Source organism: Stegastes partitus, unplaced genomic scaffold, assembly GCF_000690725.1.
Source record: "Stegastes partitus isolate 25-593 unplaced genomic scaffold, Stegastes_partitus-1.0.2 Scaffold580, whole genome shotgun sequence".
Taxonomy (NCBI): domain Eukaryota; kingdom Metazoa; phylum Chordata; class Actinopteri; family Pomacentridae; genus Stegastes; species Stegastes partitus.
Window position 1 is genome coordinate 152525 of NW_007578311.1, and position 23760 is coordinate 176284.

The window sequence follows — 23760 nt, forward strand, 5'->3', positions numbered from 1 at the left end:
GAACAGATTTAGAAGACATTAAATCACAACAGGCTACGACTTTTTGATTTTTGAACTTCACTATTAATTTATCATCACTGATAAATTCCTGACAGACAAACTGATCCACACGTCTCGCCAGATTCTTACATTTTACAGACCCAACTAGAAATAATCGCTACCAGCAGCCCTGGTGTGATTCAGGCTCAGCTGTGGATTCGGCTGAAGCTCTCGTACAGACTTCTAAAGACTGCAGGGATGAAACCTACTTTAAAACAAACTGCTGAACAATGGAAGTCTGACCCAGAAGCTGCAGTCGACAGACAGAAACTAAAAAGTCTGGATGGACACGGTGTCAGAGAGGTGGGAGTCCTGAGAGGAACAAGGACTCTCATGTCATTTAAATCACAACTTTAGCAACCCTTTCTGGTTTTTAGTCAGTTGAAAGTTACATTAAAAAAAGCTTATTATACTATATTTGTGCTGTAATTTACTTAAAGAGGTTAATGAGACTGTGCAGCGCCAACGTGAGTGACGCTCTCAGCCAGGACGATAAATAAAAAAATGTCTTCGCCCTCTTGAAGTAACGCGACAAGAGAAAAAGACGACAGAGAGACGTTTTATTAAACAGCACGCAGAGAGCAGGACCTCAGACTCACAGTAACAAACCTTCTTTGCAGAGTCATTCTGAGTTTTCACAGGAAAAATAAAACAAACAAACGTCCTTGTCACGAGTTAACGGATGAAGCGCCTCGGTGAGCGACCGGTGAAGGGAGTCAGGCCCGCGAGTTCCGCTCCTCGTCCTCGTTCTCCAGCAGGTAGGCCGGTCTGTAGCGCGTCACCCCTCTGGGATCCACCATCTGGAGGGCGGCGTTCCGACAGGTGTTGTCCATGCTGCCCAGCGACGTGTAGCTGCAAAACGGCAGAGATCATTTAAGACCAAAACGTGCTGCTGCTGCTGTGTTGGTGTTGTTCAGACGGAAACGGTGACGGGATCATTCTCACCCTTTATCGTAGAGGATGCAGTAGGGCACGTAGAGCGTCCTCAGGAAGGACCAGATGTCGTGATACGTCCAGTCCTGCACAGGCAGGAAACAGGGAATTTAAATGGCTTGCAACTTAATTAAGCCCTTTAGAGATGGGATATGTTAGATTTCTGCCTCACTAGTCTGTTAAAATCACAGTATTTTCTCATTAAATGTGACTTTAATGTTCCAGCTATCGACAAAACAAAACCCTCTGCAGCTGATAAACTGTGACTCTGAGGTGAAGAAAAGTCCACAGTGTGACCTGCTGTTAGATCCTCATCCATCCTGCCTCCATGTCAGGGATCATTTATAAGTAATCAATCAAGTTAACTCTCTTTGTGATGCTGCAGGTATTTAATAAACTTGAGGAAACACTTCCAAACAGCTGGAAGCAACAAACTAAACTTCAGCTCCTGTTTGTCCAAACCTGGATTACATTCGTTATAAGTGAGTTTTTTTATTCGACCCTTTCATGTCTGTCCTGATGGCAGTAAAGTTATACTTTTATGGACATTTTAGTTGGTTAGCACTGTTGCCTCGCAGCTAGAAGGTCGGCGGTTCGCGTCCCGGTGAGGACATCCAGGATCTTTCTGAGTGGAGTCTCCATGTTCTCTCCGGGTTCTCCGGCTTCCTCCCAAAAGTCCAAAAACATGTTGAGGTTAATTGGTGATTCTAAATTGTGTGAGTGTGCTTGGTTGTCTGTCTCTAAGTGTAGCCCTGTGATAGACTGGTGACCTGTCCAGGTGAACCTGCCTTCACCCTGGTCTCCCTAGTAGACCCTAGTGAGGATTAAGGTGTGTATAGATAATGGATGGATGGAGAACTAAAATTGTAGAGCAACATGCATGAGAAAGGTGTGTGTGTGTTGTTCTGGACCAATTTTGCTGCTGTAACAAGGAAAAAGTCTCAGATTTGTGCCAAGATTACGACTTTTATGAAAAACTAAGAAGTCAACACGTTCAGAAAACAGTGGTTTTAGTTCAATCTGGGATAAATCCTCCTCTGTGGAGTCCTCCTACGTGTCTACGGGCTGCACATGTTAAACCCTGAACGAGATCAACTACCTGTTCCTCGGCTGTATGTGCTGCTACCACTGACATTTCCAAATACGTTAATAAAACAAAGCAGCACTTCTGCTCCTCAGATGAAAGAGCAACAACACGTGAGATTTCTGCCTCCAAAAGCTGCACGGCGTAATGCAACTCAGCACAAACGACGGCTTCTCCTCTCTCTCTATGCTAAGTATTAGCTGTGAGATGTCGAGGCGCGTTACAATTATGTTGCACACGCAGCAATATATGTTGTTTTTTTTTTTTTTGCACAAAGTAGTACACAAAATATTGTCATTTAAAGCTTTACAAATGAGGCGGCGCTGCGGGGCTGCATTTAACCGTGCAGGTGTTTTTAGAATTACAGCCTACACATCTGAATTCGGAAACTTTAGTCAACATGACAAATAACATTAAGCGTAACAAGGGGAGCTCGGCCGGCTGGAGCAGCGCAAACGGATTTCTATTACCAGTGAAAAAGCAGTTTCTCCTGCAGCAATATGTACACGGGAATAAGGAAGGACTGCTTGTTTTGTTTATAATGAATGTCTGCAGGTGCTCTAAAGGTAAAAACAAGAATCAGAGCGCGACCGGGTTGTTGGGGTGTGGACGGTTTGATTGTCAGCTGGGGACCATTTGCTGCTTTATTTCCTGTTTCCCTTCACTGTCTCTGTGAAATAAAGGCACAGAGCAGCCTGGGAACAAACAGAGGAGGTCAATGTGGAACTGGATTAATGTGCGTTTTCAAAGAATTCATGTTTCAAGATCGTTTTGCCTCTAATTAGACGCTGGATGGAGTCGGGACGTTCTAACGTAGTTCAGGATTCATCCAGAGAAGCCTGAACACAGAATAAATCCAGCGTACGAACCGTGTGCGGAACAGACGACCCTGACAGACGAGTTGAACGTCTGATCCTGTGTTAATTAAGTTACCGCTGCGTAAACATCGCTCGCAGTTTCAAGAATGGCTTATTGTTTCTGCTGCAGGTGTTTATTAAATTCAGAGGAGAGAATCTGACACGCAGCCAAACAGCATCGATGTTCCAACAAAATCTAAAATGACATCCAGTAAAATCCCCCGAAATGATGGATTTTTTCATTCTGTCGCTCCATAATTAACCCTCTGAACTCCAAATGCTTCCTGCAGGTTTGAGTGGCCTTTTCCTTCTTAAAACAATCTGGAAAAATTGTAATATTTATCAGAAAAAGAAAGTGTAAATACACCAAGAATGGTTGCATTTTTAACTCTAGAGTGGGCCTTTATCTGCTCCCTATGCTTTAAATCAGGGGTGTCGACATCCGGTCCTCGAGGGCCGCAATCCTGCATGTTTTAGATGTTTCCTTCTTCCAACACACCTGATTCAAATGATGAGGATCGTTATCAGACTTCTGCAGAGCTTGATGATGAGCTGATCATTTGAATCAGGTGTGTTGGAAGAGGGAAACATCTAAAACATGCAGGATTGCGGCCCTCGAGGACCGCAGTTCGACACCCCTGCTTTAAATCGTAAGGTTTTATCAAAACTCCTTTATTTTACATGCCTCATTTAAAAATTCGCCAAAAATCAACCATTTGCACAAAAAAGATTCTGTGAAAACAAAAAAATTCTGAGCTCTCTGGTGCAACTGAGAAGTCATGACTGACTCAGCTGCGACGAACAATCACTTCGCAAAAATGATTAGAATTATAGTCCGTGGTGCTGACACAGACCAGAGAAAAGATTATGGAAAAAATACAAACATAGGTGGCAAAATATCTAAAGTATGTAAGTCACCGTTTCCCCCAATATTGATCACATCAGTGGGCAAAAACGCTGGATATTTTGGAGCACAAATATTCACCTTTTTTTGTTTTTTATTTTAGGATTTTTGACAATATAACTGCGTATCGGAGTCCTCTCTCCTTCTAGTCGTGGTTGTTCTATTTCCACTGAGGTGCAGGACTTTATGTTGCACAGAAAAATGAGTGAATAAAAAATGTGACAGGAGCAAAAAAAAAAACGTCCAGAAACTGCTCGGAGCTCAGGGGGTTAATGGCTGCATGTTCTCACACCTGTCAGTACGGTGTGTGATAGACGGCGGTTTATGGTGGAGCTTTAGCTGCACGTTCTTCTTTTATATGCAAATCTGGTTCGGAATCAAAGACTCAATATATAATTAACAGATTCTTCTGTTCTCTTTTGTGTTTACTTGTATTTTTAGCTTATTATATGTTCAGATTGTACTTTTTTTTTTTTAGCTTGTTATGTGTTTAGCTTACATATTTATTAGTATGTATATTTTTTAACTGTGTGTTTTTTAAATGAGGGTTTGAGAGAAATGCAATTTCAGTTCTCTGTATGTGTACACGTGTACTGACAATAAAGTCACTTTGACTTGACCCGGACACAAGCCGAGGCTTCATCTACCAGGTGGGTCACCTAGGTGATGTCGTAAGACCCGAAACACCCGATGACTCTGAGATGCATCACCGAGGATGTGTTCGGGTGCATCAACACTTTAAACATGAAAATTGATTTGCGATGTGGCAGAGCTTCATGTGTGAATGAGTTTGGTTTTTTGAATGAGCCCTGCAGTGTTCATTCTGGAATCATCGCTGTGCACAAATGTGAAGAAAAGCCTGTAACACTGGAAAATATCTCCAACGGCTAAAACGCATCCACGAGCAGCGTGCAACTCCCAACGTCCCTCCAACAGTCGTGGTAGGTTTGTCTGGTTTTTAAGGCTCAGGAAGGCTTTAAATGTACGAGGAAAGGAATCAGGGGGTGTCACTCGCTTCCTTAACAAACAGAGACAAATTGGAAATTAACAGGATTTAAGAAAAGACAATTCCAGTGACAGGGTTCAGAAAAGAAGGACGCACTGTGTATGATGTATTTTCTACTGTGGGCCTCTACTGGGGAGGCTTGAATTGTATTTTCTCAGTATTGGAGGCGACTGTGTGGTTATGAATTAAGTAACAACAAGCAACGTTTACGTCCGACCAGACATGACGTGATTGATAACAAGCTGTTTTCTCTCCATCATGATATGACTTTGAGGTTTGTTCCAACAAAAACAAATCGTTTTATGTGACCTCTGCATCATAAAGCGACAGTGTGTGAGTGACAGCGTGTGTGAGTGACGGTGTGTGAGTGACAGTGTGTGCGTCGGCGGTCTCACTAGTAGCGGGTTGACTCTCATGTAGTCCGGCCAGCCTGGGTCGGTGGGACACATGGGGGTCAGGGTGTGGGAGTAGGGGTCGCTCCTCCTGGTGCCCATCAGGACGGCCCTCAGCTCCGGCCTCCTCTCCTGCACCTCGTTCAGCGCCTGCCGAATGCTGCCCTCCACAGAGAACAGCTCCAGGTCGTACCTGCGGGAGACACGTCGCCAAATAATGAGAAGTAAAGGCAGGGAATGAGGAACCCCTTCAACACTGAGTATGTTTGGCTTGAAATTCATGATCAGACATGGTTCTGATTAATCACTCATGAGTTCTTCAGTAGACTTCATATCATTACACATGTGGTATCAATCAAAAGCAGACAAGTTGACGGTTAAATATATCTGGAAGTTGACTCTGGTCATACAGGTGTGAAAAAGAAAAGGTAAACTTCATAATTACCAGGGATGTATGCAATTAATTGTCAGTTGAGACATCAGCCAGGGTCTTGCAATTAGTTAGTTTTGATTGCTTATAAACGTTTCAGAAACGAGGTGGAGAAAATCCTGTTTTCTGTTGATTTGTGGGGTCAAACGATGTCATTTTACTTCATTTGCACCATTTATTTAATGGTGGAATCGCTTGCTCACATACTGGGATTCCCACTGACAGCCAATCAAAATGAATGTAGCAGGAAGTCGCCATATACCGGAGCTGCTATACCGAGCTGCAGGGTTGAACTGGAGTCGTGATGACAGCCCGGTATAGAGGGCTATAGTGTTAAAAGGGTTACTGAGGAAAGCCCTCGGACTGGGAGCACCTAGTGGGTGAAAAGATGTTGAAATCTGCACTGACACCTAGTTCTTGACCCGCAGAACGTCAAAACCTGCTGCTGGTTTTTCAGAGACGTGTTATATTTTTAGAAAAATGCGAAAATCATTTATAAGAGCCAGAAACTCTAAAAACAAAAATAATCATTTGATTTTTTTAAACTTTTCATCGTAAAACGTAACCAAATATGAGCTTAAAATTGCAATCACTTTATTCTGTCTAAAAATTTTATTATCATTTAAAAATTTGGCAAAAATCAACAGTTTGCTCTTAAAAGACTCCAAAAAAGTTCTGTGCTCTTTGTTCCATGACCGACTCCGAGTTTTGGCTGAACTGCAGGCTGTGGTAGTATTGCATAGTGTTGGGAACACTTGGGTTGATTTCATTCTTTTTTAATTGTAAAATAAATAACTAATGAAATTCAACATTAATTTTGTGGGGGTTTTTTTTATTGATTTCCTGCTTTATAATTTTGCTACATGCCCGCTCTTTGTTTTGATTGCAAAGCCATGACTGAGTTTTCAGTTCTTAATGAAATTCAGCTTTTATTTTGTGTGTTTTTATGATTTATGGCATTACAATGTTGTTATACGTCCCCAAAAAGGACATTCCTGAGTTCTCTCTCCTTCTTCTTGGTTGTGACGTGTCCACAGAGGTGCAGGACTTTATATTATTTATATTACTTTATTATATTGCAGCAAAGAAAAGAAGAGTTCTGAGAGAGCCTGGGCTCCAGAGGGTTAAAAGATTCCCTAAACAAGCGTCTCACCTTTTTATCGTGTCCTGCAGGAATCTCTCCATTTCTGGGAACGGAGAGACGATACGAATATACAGAGCTTTCACCTTGTCTTTACCGTCTGGATAACGCCTGAGAGAGACGAGAAGAGGGACAAAAAGAGGAAATTAGAGAAGGATAAATAACCGAGGCGCAGACAAAGATTAGACAAATGTTCGGTCTCCTTTTCATCATCTCAACAATCTGTCCGGCGTAGGTCAGGAAAAGTCCAAAAAGTAAGTCAGCCTTGTCAGATTTGTCTCCGTGTGGCGGCTGCTCTCCAGCTCATCGCACCCCGCTGTGCTCTAATGGTGTCATTATTTATTTCATCTGAATCTCCTCCTTCCATGTCTCGCCTCTCAGGTCGTTTGTTTCGTCCCGATGAGGCGGCCCCTCGCCCTCCGCTGCCGTTTACCGTTTCAGCGCGGCGAAGTAGAGATGGAGCAGCGCCGTGCAGTCTTTGCCGCCGTTGAAGCCGACGCAGACCTGCTCCGTTGAATACTGATCCAGCGCAGCCTCTATTGTCTTCAGCGCAGACGTGACTTTCTCACCCAGCGCTGTGCCTGTTGGGAAGGAGATCCACATAAATGATCCCTCATTTCCACGTCTAATTCAGGGTAAAAATACTGAAGCTTCATTCTTCATTCTTCTCTCTGCTCCCTCTATCAACAGTTTTTTTTTTTTACAATCCAAAGTGGACTTTACAGCAATAATTGCTTTAATATTTTGGCTTCCTTTATCGGTCCCAATGACTGTGTTAAGTGCAAGAGTTCTCACTTTATATGAACACATTTTAACCCTCTGAACAAGTAGGTTCATGTTTTTCTCTCACTGTGGGCTCATTTTTCACAGCAATTTCAAGTCCTGCACCTCTGTGGAAGCAGAACAATCATAAGTAAAAGAGTAAAAGGCCATTTATAATGAAAAAAAAAGCAAAAATCAAAGTGCAATTTCTTTGTTTTACCAAACTTGAAATTTCAGTTTGCACAACCTGCACAAAGCGCATGTTTTACCTGCTGCTCTACACATGGAGGTGTTTCACTGTGTTGAATGCATCCTCCAACAACTTGCTGACAATTTTTTAACCATGCTTTCACGTTCATTTTATGGCTCAAATATGTTTTATTTTGCTCTCAATCTGTCTAATTTGTTCCCACACTTGTCTGCTCTGTGTAAACACATCCAGCTAAAAAGTCTCTTGACTTTTGTCACGTGAGTTTTGGTCGCAGTCGTGGCTTCAGAGGAGCACAACTTTTTTTGAATGAATGTATTTTTCACATTCATTTAATGAGGCAGCTGCGTAGGAGAGAGACGAGCACAAGCGAAAGTTTCCGACAGACTCCTGCACACCGTCTAACGGCGCCGATGAATGTATTTCTGCAAAGTTAGACTTTTTGTGGGAGTCTGCTGGAAAGTTTGGGGGAATTTTTGTAATGTGACATATGATAAATAAAAAGACTTCAGGCTTGGATTTTGCTAATTTTCTCAACAGAACCACACGTCACCCGACTGGATCAGAAGGCTGTCAGATGTTAAATGTGATCATTTTGTAATTTTTTTTCTTTTTTTTTTTACTAATAACGTGCATTTCGAGCCCAGGAGCATGTTTTAGGGTCCAGAGGATTAACCGTGTTTTACTGTCCACACTCTGCTGCCTCTCACCGCTGTTGGCCAGCGTGTAAACCTCCGCCGTGGCGATGGACACCGGGTCGGTCACTAATGGCACCATGCTTCCTTTGGGCAGCTCCTCCAGCAGCTGCGCTCGGGCTTTGTCCACCTCCTCCTGGCTGTCCGAGTCCAGGACCAGCCGGACTCTGTGGTAGTTGCTCAGCCAGTCAGGGTAGGAGCCCAACGCCACCTTCCGGCCCCAGTTGGCCTGCAGTTTGGTCAGCACTGGCGCGATGTCCGCTTCGTCTGCGTCCACAAACACCTGGTGAGAATGGACTCGAGTTAGCGCTCTTAAAACACTGTATGCAGGTAGATTTGCTGGTCGCGGCGTTACCTCGCGAGTGTGAAACGTGGTCCCTGAAGCGGCAAAGAGGTGCTCCAGCCCGCTGAACGCTCTCTCCATCAACGACGGGACCCCGGGAAAGATATAAACATTATGTACACTGACCTGGAAGACAAAGGTTAACAGATCCTAGAGTAAATATGAGCCTAAATGTGCAGGATTTAACAGGAAATGCAGCATCAGTTACCACGGAGATCTAGCTCGATGGCATCAGTTACCATGGAGATCTAGCTCTGCGGCATCAGTTACCATGGAGATCTAGCTCCACAACATCAGTTACCATGGAGATGTAGCTCCACAGCATCAGTTACCATGGAGATCTAGCGCCACAGCATCAGTTACCATCAAGATCTAGCAGGTAAAAAGAGAAACACCTTCATGACCCTGAAAACTCCGACTTTAAGCTCAACATACCTGCTAACCCACTAATCTGGCTTCGTAGTACAGCCCTCTGGTGGATACAGTTTTAACTTTATCTCCACCAGAATGTCTCCAGGAAACAAAACCACAACAAGATATGACGCATCACATAGAGCTGTAGCCCTTCATTGATTATTTGTCAATCATTAAATTAATTCTCAACTATTTTGATAGATTGTTCAGTTTAAGTAATTTTTAAAAAAGAATATCCTCTAATCCAGCTCCTTAAATGTGAATATTCTCTGGTAAGCTGAAATTCTTTGGGTTGTGGACAAAAACAGACGTTATCTTGGGCTCTGAGCTGCTGGCAGACGGACGGTGACTGGCTGCCGGCCGGAGCTTCACATTCACCAGACGAGGACGAGAATCCTCGCATTTACCTTTGAGCAAGAAGCAGGATAAACGCTGCTCCTTTAATGACTCATCTTAAGCTCCGTATAGGAACACCATCCATTGTGCGCCTCGACTTGAAGCGCATTCAGACGGCAGCAGACGCATTAACCGCGCCGCGCTGTGTGTCAATACGTAACGATTTCAGCAGACTGCGAGTTAAAGGTGCGAATGCTTTTCACACCTCGCGTCTGTAAAACGTTCAATTAAATGATTTTGCCCATTGTGAGGAGTTGTTTTTCTCTCCCGCAGTGTCTGGTTAGTTGTTGAAATTGCAGTCTGTCTTCAGGACAGAACAGACTGAATACGATGTGATGCTGAGCGAACAGCGAAAGAATATTTCAAAAAGACTGAAAAGGTAAAAACACAGCACAGCAGATTTGTTGGGATTTGAGTTTTAAGGCTTGTGCACACAAAACAAACGCCTCCCTCTACTTGCAATAAGTCCAACAGCACAGCAATAAAGTAAATAACAAAAATTACATCTGTACAGTCGATTACTTTTAAAAACAACAAGTCACTGCGTATTTCTAAAAAACAAACAAACAAAAAAAAAACTCCCATTTTAATTTTGAGTTTCTTTAAGTTTTAGCTCCACAGTATGAAGTTTATATGATAGTTTCTCATCAAACCACATAAAAACGTATTTCTAACATGGGATTATTGAACCCTCTGAACATTAATTGCTAATAAAAGATAATTACTTTCATATTTTGGCTCACTTTATTGGTCCCAATGACCGTGTTAAGTTCAAGAGCTCAGTCACTTTATATTACGGTGGCACTGTTTAACCGTCGAAACCTTCAACCTTGTTTTTTTGCTCACTGTGGGCCCATAAAGTCCTGCAGCTCCACGGAAACAATGACTAGAACGAGAGAGAACTTAAAAATGTGTTTTGTGCAGGATGACACAGTTATAATGACTTAAATCATACTTTTTGGGGATGATTTATGTTACACATTATGAAAAAAATGGAATGTACAGATGTGTACTGGAATAATACTGGAACAAAACACTGGCTCTAGATACTATAGATATTTTACTACTTAGATTTTTAATTTGCTTCCGTACTCATTTTAAAAACTGCCGTTCAGCCTAATAACGACTAAATTTTTCTCACGTGACTGTTGGTTTGCAGTGAGAAACAGAGAATTTTTCGCTTCTTACATAATCTGTTCGTGCTAACAGTTTATTCTTGCAAACTTTTTAATAAGACATGAAGTATAAACAGATTTTTGATTCACAATAATAAGACATTTCATTTATAAAGCACTTTCCACTTAAACGAAATCTCCAAGTGCTGCAAGCGCACAATAAAAATAAACACTACACACACTTAAAAATCACCAAATTTTGATCAGACATCACAACTTTTAGCTTTGATTTGGTTAATTTTCCCAGTAAAAACCCAAAATAGTGACTTAATTCTCTTTTTACAGTTTTTGGCTGAACATTTGCTTAATTTGCCACGTTTTCAAAGAACGCACCTGAGAAATTTGGGGTTCAGAGGGTTCATTCAAGCTCCAGCTACTGCACGAATTGCTTAACTTGGAGGATTTTTAATGTGGGTATTTGGACTTCAGCAGGACACTGGAGCCTCTTAGCCTGCTGTGTCCAACAGTACCGTAATTTCCTGACTATAAGCCGCTACTTTTTTCACACGCTTTGAAAACTGCAGCTAATTTATGGATTTTTATGAATTTTACGAATTTGTCTCGAAATGAAAGTGACATCGAGAGCGACAACGACAGAGAGACGGAGGAAGTGTGTGACGAAGCCATTCTGAGGCTGTTCAGTTCCGACACTGAAGAAGACGACTTTAGTGGTTTTAGTGCAGGAGGAAGATGAAGATAGCGATCAGTGACTTTTCCTGGTAGGCTGCTGTAGTTTTTATTTTTTTTAACCAGCCGTGTTACAGGAACTGTTCAGGAAAAAGCATTTACGTATTTGTGTATGTAACTGGTACGTATTTAATTAAAAGTTTAAAACACCTTTCTGTGTAAATATCTCATGTTACAACGTGGACGCCTGCAGCTTATAGACAAGTGCGGCTTATATATGTACTTTTTTTTTTTTTCTTTTTAAAGTTAGTGGGTGTGGCTGATATTCAGGTGCTCAATAGCCCGACAATTACGGTACTTCTTCTTCCACAGCTTCTGCAGTTTAGCATTCACAAAAACATAAAATAAAAAAAACAGTTCTTCTCTGGTATTAAATATATCATTGATGGTCTAGCCTGGCATGCTTGTTAGAGTGTTTGTGTTCTTGTGTGTAGAGACGTTTTGTAAAGTGGTGGTCATGTGGGAAGAATTTTTTGAATTTGGAGAGGGAGAATCTCTGTCTAGAAAAGCATCTTTATCAGTGTGTAGCAGGCTTTCGTCAGTCACTTGGTAGGAGATGCTGATCCCTGATATTTCTGGTGTTATTTGATGTCATGTTATATTTTGACACCTGAGTCCGACTCACCAGTGGGTAGCGCATCAGCTGCCCCGTCTGAGGGTCGGTTCCGTAGTTGAGTTTGGCCGAGCGCGGCACCATCGCCAGCTTCATGGCGGCGCTGCTTTTGTCCACCGCCCCGAAGAACTCCTCCACCAGCCGCGAGAGATCCGGATGCGGGTGCAGCTCCTCCTGGAACGCCATGGCGACGCTCTCGAAGGTGACGTCGTCGTGGGTGGGGCCTATGCCTCCGGACGTGATGAGGTGAGTGTACCGGGGGGAGAGGAGCGCCACCTCTTTGGCGATGACCTCCTGCACGTCCGGCACGACCGTTATCCGCTGCACTGACACGCCGAGCTTCCTCAGAGCTCGCGTCAGGAAGGCGCTGTTGGTGTCCAGAGTGTGGCCCTGAAAGAGGCGCTCGGTTAGCTGCGATCACATTAAAGAAGGTCCTGCTTGATACAGCTCAAGGACTCACACTGTGCAGCACATTTTGAGGGCGAAGCTTGACATTGGACAAAATCAAAAGACTTCATGTTTAAATCATGATCATGTCACGCCAAGAAATAATGGTGAACTTGTCATTTTAAAGTCAAGAGCTGCTGGCATGTCAAGTAACCATCACAGTGTTTTCCTGAGGTCATGAAATCAGGATCCAAGACGGGATAGAGGTCCACGGAGTCAATGCATACTGATGAGGGTGTATATGTTAATAAAGTCAAATACATTCAAGCCCATACACTTATAAGATAAATCTCTCCATTCCACAAACTCTCAAGGACTCTCACAGAGGTGCCTTCAATCACAAAAAGTCACACAAATATTGATGAGCGCTAAATCACCTTGAGGATCTCATCTCCAATGATGAGGATGGCTGCAGTGGGAGCATCTCCGTTGGCTGCAGAGGACGAACTGGAGCTCTGGTGGTTGCTGGACATGGTGGCTTTGCTGAGTTGAGCTGCCAGCGTCCTGACACGAGCCGCTGCTCTACTCAGATTGCAAAAAGAAAAGCTGGAAGACACAGGAGAAACTCATTAACCCCAAACCCCACAGGCAGGTTTGGAAGGACTGTTATCTATAAATAAAAACAGAATCACCAAAATTACACAATTAAGAAGTCCAACAAACTGTAAAAACCTAAAGAATCAACAGATCTGAACTAATTATCTGCTGTTTGGTCGAAAAACTTCCCTACAGCTGAGGGGTAAAATCAGGATTTTGCATAAAATTAACATTACTTAAATGCCTCATTTAAAAATGTGTCAAAAATACACCATTTGAACAAACCAAATTCTGCAAAAAAATAAAAAATTCTGCATTCCTGAGAGAAACCAAAAATCAGTGAGTCAGCTGCAAACAACAGTCATGTGAAAAAATTCAGGGAATACTAGGATGAACTTCAGGCTAAGTTTACACGGAGCAAATGGGAGAAGACTGAGAAACAAATCAAAGCTTTAAGTAGTAAAATTACTCGAGCACGTCGAGCTGTCATTTTTATTTTCATTTTTTGTTTTGGTAAATTCTTTCTACTTCTAGTCACAGTTCTGCTTTTGTCATAGATTTTACGTTGCAGTAAAAATGAGACCACGGTGAGTTAAAATGTGACGGGAGTAGAAAAAAAAACCCTCCGCTTTGAGTTTAGATAGTTAAACATTTGCACTTTCTGTACATACGTGAACCACAAGCATCTACAGAACAAAGTCCATAATCCTTCTGACCTTCACAGTGGAGCATCCAAGCATGAATGAAACCTATGTTCACTGTCTGTATGATTTTTTTTGTTGCTTTTACGACACCGTGTTCCCGCGAGGACAATAACTGATTCTTACATCAACATGAATCCACACGGAGCATCCCAGTAATGTCCAGCTCAGGCTCTGTTCTCCTGCATTATTCGTCTCCTAGCAGGGAGTATCTGGGAAGAGAAGCACAAAAGAGCAAAGAGCAGAGACAGAAAGAAAAGAGGGAGAAGGAGGAACTGTGAATAGCTGGTGTGTTTCAGCTGCACAGAACCTGCTGTGCATCACGTAATAAGGATTTCTCATCAGTTATTGCTTAAACTGAGTCTCCAGACGGGGCTTGTGGATGAAATAAGAAATGAGCTGCATTTAAAGTACTGCACTCTGGGGGTCGTGCTTGATTTCTATTTCATTAAGTCTGTTAAGTGCACGTTCAGCTGTATGGGGTTGGACCGCGCTCACACAGACGCACCTTCATTCTGGAGAGTCGAGCTGCGAGCAGGTGATATTTTAAGTCTATTAGCTGTTTGTAATTTTACTGACAAAACAGCGTGCCGAATAAAAGAGGAAAGCAAGACAGTGGAGCAGCTCGAGTGCATTTGAATCGTCTCTAACACGGTCAGGTGCTTGTGACATACAGGTGTTAAAGGGGAGATAAGAGGACTGAAGGTTGACCGATGTGTGAACAGGCTAATAATTCAGGCTGCACAATATATCATTTCAGTATCAACAATGAAATGTGAAATACAGCAAATTAACTCAAACATATCACACCGCTTGACGCAAAAAGAAAATTCACACGGTTCTCATTTTCCATGACTGATCTGCCTGCCTGTCTGTCTGAACATAATCTACACTGATTTAAGGCCTCTTGCACAGAATGAGTTTTTTTTTTTTCCTCCTTTATTTAAAAGACCGAGAGTTTATTGATGCGCCGGCTCCACATGTGCACAGCGAAATGAGCGAGGAACGGCAGAGAGAAAAGGGAGATCTGGTTGCAAAAAGAAATCAGTTCTATTGAAGTGTTTGAGACGCGGCGCGAGTAATTTGTTTGACTATTTAAATCTGCACTAAAAACGCTCTGTGTGACGAATGCAAAAGCCAGATCTGAGTGTCATCCAAAGCAAAAAAAAAAAGATTTCAGCTGCTTTTGCCGGTGTTACATCATATAAGAAAGGTTCAAAACAGTTTTTTTCTTTCTTTACTTTTAAATTTCGGTGTATGTACTCCACTACAAAATCACCTGAATCATCCTAGAGTGATTGATCACTTCCTTATTCAAGCCTTCTGGTAGGAAATTACTACATTTTTTTCATATCGCAATATATATATATATCACAGAGGGAAATAAACATCACAATGTCAGCATGCTCCAATATCATGATGCCCTTAAGGTGGTGATATGAAGATAAACTTGGTGGCATGGGAATTTTAAGACATTGAAGAAAAATTGCCACAATATGTGAGGAACCGGGAGGAAGTGGGGAAGAAAAGAGCAAAGGTTTAGCGGACAGGTGCCAGTGGAGTTCAGCATTCAAGAATGTGAGTTGAAATTTAACATGGCTGCATTCATGCATCCATCCATTATCTATACTCCACTTCATCCTCACTAGAGTCATGGGGGGCTGGAGTCTATGTGAAAGCAGGTTCACCTGGACAGGTCACCAGTCTATCACAGGGCTACACTTAGAGACAGACAACCAAGCACACTCACATTCACACCTACAGACAATTTAGAATCACCAATTAACCTGAACATGTTTTTGGACTGTGGGAGGAAGCCAGAGAACCCGGAGAGAACCCACGCTGCACGGGGAGAACATGGAGACTCCACGCAGAAAGATCCCAGGTGTCCTCACCAGGACGCGGACCGGCGACCTTCTTGCTGCGAGGCAATGGTGCTAACCACCGAGCCACCTTGCAGCCTCTGCATTCGTGCATGATGATCAATTCTACTTACGAGCTGATGTGTGCAATATTAATACTTTCCTCAGTATTTCTGTTCATGAAACAATCTGTGTAAAACTACTGGTATGTGCAATTCTGCTGTGTCTGGAGCTAGGACTTCTGTATATTTCTACTGTTTCTCTGCTGTTGTAAAAATGCAAATGATCCAATCTCATCTTTAGTGTAGATGAGCGACTGCAAAACTGAAATTAAAAATGCGTCCATAGAACATGCAGATGAAATCACTTGCTCTTAACTGAGGTAAATCTGACATTACGGTGCCTTATTTGACTCTTTCCAAACTAAACTTTTTGGTCACAAATCAGTCTGAGCTGCTTCACTGTAGTAAACTAGAGGACTGTCTGAGCACACCTGCCCAGGTAGCTCTTCAGGTGAGGCATTTAAGGAACATCTGGACACTCTACCGAGCAGATGTTCCGCAAGTGTGGAGTTCATCCTGTGCCCAGTTTATAGGAGGGATGTTACAAACTTAATATATTTTTAGATTAAAATATTTTGCAAATCTAAAGTCAGTGTTGATCCTTATTCCAATGCAATACCAGGGGGTGCAGAGAGATTCAGCAGCATTCATTGTGGATTAATACCATCCTGCACCAAAATAAAGTGAGTCTGGAGCCCTGACAGGTAATATACAGTTTTGAATCTATAATCTAGAGACACGTGAAGCCGACTTGTGTGCGAAACCTTAAATCATGTGCATATTTTTGGGATAGTAGGAGTTGCAGATAGAGGACCATGCGACTTTGCACTTGCTCGTGTTTATTGCGCAACACAGTAATGGGACAAAATTAGGTTGAACTCTCGCACACTAATTCATCTTCATAACACCAACTGCCACAAAGCCTGATTATCAGCCCCCGTGTATAAAACCTTTATGACAGATCTAAGCTAACACTGAGAAGTCTCCTTGCTAGGTGACTTGACCCATTGTGAGGGGCAACAAACAAGAAGCACCGCACAAACCCCACTGGATTATGTCAATTTCGGTCGATTTCGTTAAACTATCACATACTGAGAAGACACGTATAACGCATCGTATTACTAATTCGATATTCACACTCGTTTAAAAGCCGAATAAACTTACTCCAGAGCTGCAAATGTCCTCGTTACGTATCCTACCATTTGTGGCTACGGCGGCGCTCAAGACGCACCGCTGATCGTCCAATCACAAGGAGGGACGCGTCTCAACGTGACGCGCAGCGGCCAATCACATTCGCGGAGGTGGGTCTTCAGCGGTCGGCGACTTTGTGTACGCGGAAGTAAATAAAAGCTTTGTGCGGTTGCAGGCGAATTAAACGCAGTCACGACGAAGCGGTATGTGTTGGAATGTAAAGGTGATAGGTATCAGCTAAACATGCAGCGGGGACAACTTGTTGCCGCGTTGCAGCGTCGCATTTTGGATGTGAAACTGTTAGCAAGATGCTAGCAGATGTCAGGAAACGCTTCTTCTTCTACTACCTGAAAAAAAGCGGTGACAGTAACTCGTGCGCCCCTGCTGGTTGGAGGACTTAACTACAAGAAACGAATAGAAACGTGTATTTCTACTCTGTCCTGTTTAATCTGAGTGTATTATTACTGTCTTGGCCTGTTGGTGGAGCATGTTAGCATGGATAGGACTGTGGGCCACTGAAGACTGAATTTGAATAACCAATATTACAATTTGAATTGTCAACCTAAATTATTCAAATAAAAAATGTATCATTATGATCATTAAAATTTTTTATTTATTGTTATGATTCATATCTCTGCTCATACACAACTACCAGTCTGCTATTGTTCTGCAAATTGATGAAACATTGAACCAAAGTTAATGCTGATTTGCTCAATACCCACAGTGTTTTATTAGACAGAAAATACATCGCTTCTTTCACCCTCTGAACCTCCAAACCCACCAGTGGGTTCGAAAGATATGTTCCATTAAAAAAAAAAAAAAAAAGTGGCTAAATGACACAATTTGTCACCCACAAACCATAGAAACTGAAAAACAAAAATCTAATTTTTGTGAAATAATCTGTGATATCCGGTTTGGTCAGGAAAACATATCAAATTTGACCTGAAAACCATAATGTATAGTCAAAGTCACTTTATTCAATCTGTCTTGTTTTTTTTTTTTTTTAAAAAGCCAAAAATAAAGTGTTTGCATTAACAGGATTCTGTAAAAAACAAAAAAATCCTGCACTTGTCTTTGCAATAGAGAAGCCTCTAGTCACTCAGCTGTGACCAACAGTCACATGACAAAAAAGTCGGGGACTTTTCAGCTGAAATGCAGGTTGTGTTTTTACAGAGCAGAGACAAATCTGGTGCACAGATTTCACATTTAAGTTCTAAAATATAATATGCATGAAGCTGTTTTCCACTGCAGGAGCTTACAGGCAGTTTATAGGCGGTCAAAACATTTGTGTGTGTGTTCCACCTGCGAGAACTGGCCCTGTACAACCTGTTTCAGGGTTGTTTTCGGTGCAGAAAAGAAAAAAGTACTTACTCAAGAGTAGCTGCTGTTTGAGTGTCATACATGTTATTTCCTGCATTCTGGGGAAATTTTATTCACCGCTTTGCACATTTTCTGTCTTTATTTATGTAAAGAAAAATGCAGAATTCAGGCACCAGGTGATAAATAAACCCAAATATATTGGAAAATAATGCAAGCGAGGCCTCAGGCATTCTGTATTACTTTTAAATATTTATTCTCCTGCAGATCAACTTTACTCATTTTATATGACTCCTGTTGAGTCAACACACACTAGCATACAAGCATGATTTATTCTTCCATCCTCTTTTGTGTCTTTTATTGAGCTTTAAATGTGAAGATGGCATCTTGTCAGTTCCATTAAAACCTCCAGACTTTAACAGGTCGCACGTGTTTCAGCAAGATTTCTGTTCATGTTCAAAAACTTCTGCTAATTCATGACATATCACACATATCTGTGGTGGATATGCTGAAAAAAGAAGGCAAATTGAAGGTTGTGTTGCATCTTTGAGTGAATATTATAGTAATTTTAGCTTTGCAGATTCCCCTCTGAAATCTACGTATATAATTCAAGCAATCGTGTACAATTTAGAATAAATAACAACATTAAAGTGTTAATGAAATGTGCTTTTTGCAGATGAAGGCATAGAAGTTCTTCTCTGTTTGGGGAAAAAAGGTTTGGAATTATATGATGTTTTATTCTATCGCATTCATGATAGAAGAAAATATCAAATTAATGAGTCAGACTTTGGAAAATATAAAGAAGAAACATGATGTTAGTGATAAATGTGAGATAAAATGTCGAATCGCTGTCTTTCATTTTAATTATGGTTGAAATCTGACCTAGTTTGTCACTTTTGCGCTCTATAAATACTGTTATTTGTGTCACTTCTGTATGTGTTTATAGTTTGTTTTTTGGCAGAAGCAGGTTTCCATACAGTAAGGATACCGTAAGGCCTATTTCACGGATAATTTCACATGTCATAAAAGCGCTGTTGTCACTAATCACATTAACAATGGCCCCGTTGTATTCAAGTGTTACAAAAAGTCAGCATGCACCGAAACTGAAGAGACTGTTTCACATTTGTTTTTCTTATTTGCGCCAGTGCTTCTGCCATGACAACGAGTGGAAATGTTTCCTGTGGCCTGTAGGTAAAGATCCACCCTGAGAGCATGTGAGCTGCTGGGATTAAGTGTCTTTCTCAGGGGGCATGTTTACCTGTTGGTGGTATTTTTAGGCTGTGGCCTGCAGAGGGAACGTTATCGCTTCCCACCATCAAAGTGTTCAAAATGATCAAACCAAACTCTAAAAAAGAAAAAAGTGTGTGGGGAGTCACGAGGAAGAGATGATGCTTAAAACACAGAAGAAATACATCAAGTTTAAACTCATAATTATTCATACCCATGCCAGAGTTGCATTTATAGGGAATTTTTATTTGACCAATGACTTTTTTATGGCTGAAAATGACACAAACAAGTGACAAAAGACAAGAAGACATTCTGTTAGAGGAACTAATGATGATTTTTTACTATTTTTATGTTTATTTTTAGCATTTATCAGCGTCAAAGTCTTTATGTTCCTCCACATCAGTCCAACAGCAGTTCTAGTGTCCAACAGTGTTTCTGGGATTTGGTTCCTCCAAGTGTCCATCTGCAGCTCTTGGAGCTTGAAGGCTTCCTCTCCATCACTCTGCTCTTCAGCTCCTCCACAGGTTCTGGATGGATTCAGGTCTGGACTCTGGCTGGGCCGCTCCAACATCTCCTCATTGTTTCCTCTTAACTGTTTCTTCACCACTTTGACTGCATGTTTCACATCATTGTCTTGTTGAAGCTCCAATGCTGCCCAAGGAGCAGTGTTCCTGCAGACCTCCTGATGTTCTCCTCTGTTCTCATGAAGCCGTTTCCTCTGACCAGGCTGTCTGGTCCGTCGGCTCAACAACAGCCCCAAAGCATCACGTTCCACCACCATGTTGGACCGTGGGGATGCTTCTCCTTTCTCTGTGTCCAAACATCTCCATGTCCATAAAGTGATGAGCAGCAGCTTTCTTCTCAGTCCTGGAGAAGTGGATCCTCCTTGTCTCCATGGAGACCAGCCTTGTTGTTGGTCTGCTGAACCTTAAAAACACTTGATATGACTTTATAGCCTTTAAACATCTTGTGAGCAGCAACAAGATGCAACTGGAGGTCCTCATTGAGTTCTTTGGTTTCAGTCATGACTTGGAACTGACTTGAGAACGATTGCATCAGCTGTTCTCACTTTATAGTGGATTAGAACCCTCTATGGATGAAATTACCGGGAACATTTAGAAGCTGCATTTTCTGAAAGACTTGGAGCAATTTTCAGGGTATGAATAATTTTGGACATGGTATTTTTTAGTGAAAATAGATATAAATAGTTTCTAAAACAAGGTCTCACTGTGTTTGTTCATGTCATTTCCAGCCAGAGGAAACCTGCTGGTTAAATTAAAAAAACAAACTCGTCTTTAAATTAAAACTTGGCTCGAGAAGGAGTCATTTGGAGCTTTAAACATCCCAGCGGTTATTGCTGAAGAGCATACAGCAGATGACAGAGAAGAGAATTTAAGTTGTGAATAAATAAAGGCAGCTGTGGTCTGGTGGTGACCGCAGGACGAAAACAAAACTTCAAGAGAAAACCAGCTGTTCTCATGTTGCGCGTCTTTACGGTAACTTTAAACGAGGAACGCTGCGAACTTTTGCCTCTTCTGCGAAGAGGGATTTCTGCTTTTACGCAATCGGCGCTCACTGGTCCAGGTGCAAAGAAAGAAAAAAAAAAACGGGGCCAAACATGCACGCACACACGAACACACACACACGAACACACACACACACAGGATCCGCGGCCAGATGACGTTGCCATTTGTTCGCGGAAGTGGCTTCTGTCGTGACCGTGGAGGGGGGAGGCAAGGGGGAGGAGGAAGGGAAGGAAAGGGAGAGGAAAGAAGAAGTTCACACTCATCTCTTTATGAAGTTTCTACCCAAAGAGTTCGGCGCCCGGCGGACGGAACCGATCGAGCCTTTTCGTCCCGTTGGATGAACCGGAGCTGAAGTTTTTACGCGGCGGCGGCAGCTCGGCGGGCAGGAGGGCCAGTCGAGGCGCAGGGAGGAACAGAGCTGGTGAGTCGCTCGTTAAAAAGTTGACCACACTTTTCTTTCAGGGCATGGTTGCTCGTGGACCGTGCGCGCCGTGCGTCAGGCTCCTGGACGACTTTTCCAAAAAGTTTGGAGCGACGCGTCTTTGTGCGACTTTTTGTTGTTCTTGTTTTGTGCGCAGCCTGTGAAATAGTTGAGCTGAATGTTTGACTTGTGCTCGCTCTGCTGCTGTCAGACGAGTTTTTTGGGTTTTTAGTGTTTAAGCCTGAAGTCTCTGAGGAGCAGAGTTGACTGTAGTTTCTGCCCAAGTGGTGCTTAAATGTTGAGAAATCAGCTCAGAACGGAACTTTTCGGTGCGTTACACACCGGAGCTGCGATGATTAATCGATTAATCATCAACTGTTTCATTTTAAAATGCCAGAAAAGTGTTCCCCAAAGCTCAGGATGACTTCCTAAACTGCCTTGTTCTTGCACAACCCCAGGATATTCAGTTTATTGTCACAGAGGAGGAAAAAAACAAAAACATTCACTTTTAAGACGCTGAAATCAGAGAGTTTTTTCTCTTCAAAAGTTAAACAGATGAACTGATTTATCAGAAGAGCTGCTGTCCAGTTTGATAGTCGACTTCATTAATGGATTCTTTGTTGCAGCTGAACTTCACTTATTGACATTTAGAGACCAAATCAATGTGTCAACATTTTAAATAATCAGTAACTGCTGCCTTAATTAGACATTGAAAAGTCTAAATTCTGTGATTGCAGCTTCTTAAATGTGATTTTTTTTTTCTGGGTTCTTTCCTCTTCTGTGGACAAAACAAGACAGTTTTAGCAACACTAATCCACATTTAATAGACCAACAGCAACAGATTAATGATAAAGGTAGTCGTTAGTTGCAGCCCTAATTAGATGCCACAACATTCTCCAATTAAGTTAGAGCTAAAAAGATTAATTGAATAATGAGTTGATTTTAGCTGCAATGACTGATCGATTAGTTGATTAGTTGTCAACCGTCTTCACAAAATCCACTGTTTTGATAATCGTGAGTAATATTTTAAGGAAAAAACTCAAAATTCTCCGTTTGCAGCTTCTTAAATGTGAATATTTTGTGGTTTCTTTCCTCCTTTATGTTTGTAAACTGAACATCTTTGGACAAAACAAGACTTTTGTTGAACCCTGAGTGACATTTTCAGGCCAAACAACGAACTGATCGATCAATAAATGTTTGACAGGCGTCGCAGCCCTTATTAGATGCCACAGTATTCTCAATTTAAGTCAGAATTGGAAAGATTTGTTGATTACAGCTGCAGTGACTGATCAATAATTGATCAGTTGTTAGCGACTAACGATTGATTTCAGCAGTTTTTTTCTTAAATGTGAATATTTTCTGGTTGATTTACGTTCCTGTGACAGTAAACTGAACATACTTGGACTTAACAAGACATTTTTCATCTTGAACTTTCATCTTTTGACCTAATTGGCGATAACTAATTGATCTGAAGCTCATCCCCAACACTGTGTCTGCATGAGCTTCAGGCCTGACTTTACACATACAAAGCAGATATTTAAAGATTTGCTGGTGAAAAGTTAAAGCAAAGCGTGTTTAAATGTGAGGGAAGTAGGACAGATCCGTGCACAGATACCATGAGAGCCTCGTCTCTGCAGATGATTACAGTAAAACTCATTTAGTCGCCAAAACAAGTGAATCATTGTGCAGCGTTCGTCTTAAATTCGTATTAATCACAGCGTTCGCCTACGAAAAGCAGGAGCAGCTCGTACAAAATGTGTTGGCAGCAACACTGATCGTCAGCTGATTGTCTGATCCAGTTGTTGACCGGGCTGATAAACCGTCAACACCTAGAAAATGATCATCTGTTGCAGCCCTGAGCTTAGAAAAAGAAAGAAAGGAGAGTCGGTCGTCACAGCTCTGATCAACTCATCAATTAATCGGCTAATCTTCTCCGCTCTGACTTCATTTAAGAGTATCAAGGTGTCTCATGAGGGCTGCAGCTGTCGTCGAATGTTTTCTCGGTCGATCGATTAGTTGTTTGGGCTTTAAAATGTCAGAAAATAGTGAAAAATGTCGATTAGTGTTTCCCAGAGATGATGAAATGTCTCATTCTGTTCAAAGATCTTCAGTTTAGTGTCACAGAGAAGGAAAATATTCACATTTAAGAAGCTGGAAACAGAATTTAGACTCTAATTTCTCTTAGAAAATCTTTTTTTAAAAAAAACAGACTAAGTGATGATTAAAAAGCTGCTAACTAACTTTTTGATTGATGGACTCGTTGTTGCAGCTCGACTCCAGACATTTTAGAATCCAAACAACTAATCGAATTTAAAGACAACCACTAAGTGCAGCTCTAATTAGACACCAGAGCTGCAGTTAGAATTGATTAAATGTCAGCAAAGTCTAAA

The 23760-nt window shown here is 41.8% G+C and overlaps 1 protein-coding gene across 1 annotated transcript; it reads right to left on the minus strand.

Moving 5' to 3' along the window:
* Nucleotides 1-582: 582 nt before the first annotated feature.
* Nucleotides 583-16910, minus strand: flad1 (flavin adenine dinucleotide synthetase 1). Its single transcript, XM_008288898.1, has 11 exons — nt 16853-16910; nt 13891-13976; nt 12904-13072; nt 12092-12469; nt 8807-8920; nt 8467-8734; nt 7220-7367; nt 6799-6897; nt 5219-5408; nt 985-1058; nt 583-891 (listed from the first exon to the last, which is right to left on the minus strand). The coding sequence occupies exons 2-11, from the start codon at nt 13896-13898 to the stop codon at nt 756-758; spliced, it is 1584 nt and encodes a 527-aa protein (XP_008287120.1). The 5' UTR covers nt 13899-13976; nt 16853-16910; the 3' UTR covers nt 583-755.
* Between the last annotated feature and the right edge of the window lie 6850 nt (nt 16911-23760).

Coding starts and splice junctions, on each gene's coding strand:
- flad1 (XM_008288898.1), bottom strand. Junction 7,368..8,466: donor TTACACGCTGGCCAACAGCG/GTGAGAGGCAGC, acceptor CCTTCCCAACAG/GCACAGCGCTGGGTGAGAAA. Junction 1,059..5,218: donor TGAGAGTCAACCCGCTACTA/GTGAGACCGCCG, acceptor CTGCCTGTGCAG/GACTGGACGTATCACGACAT.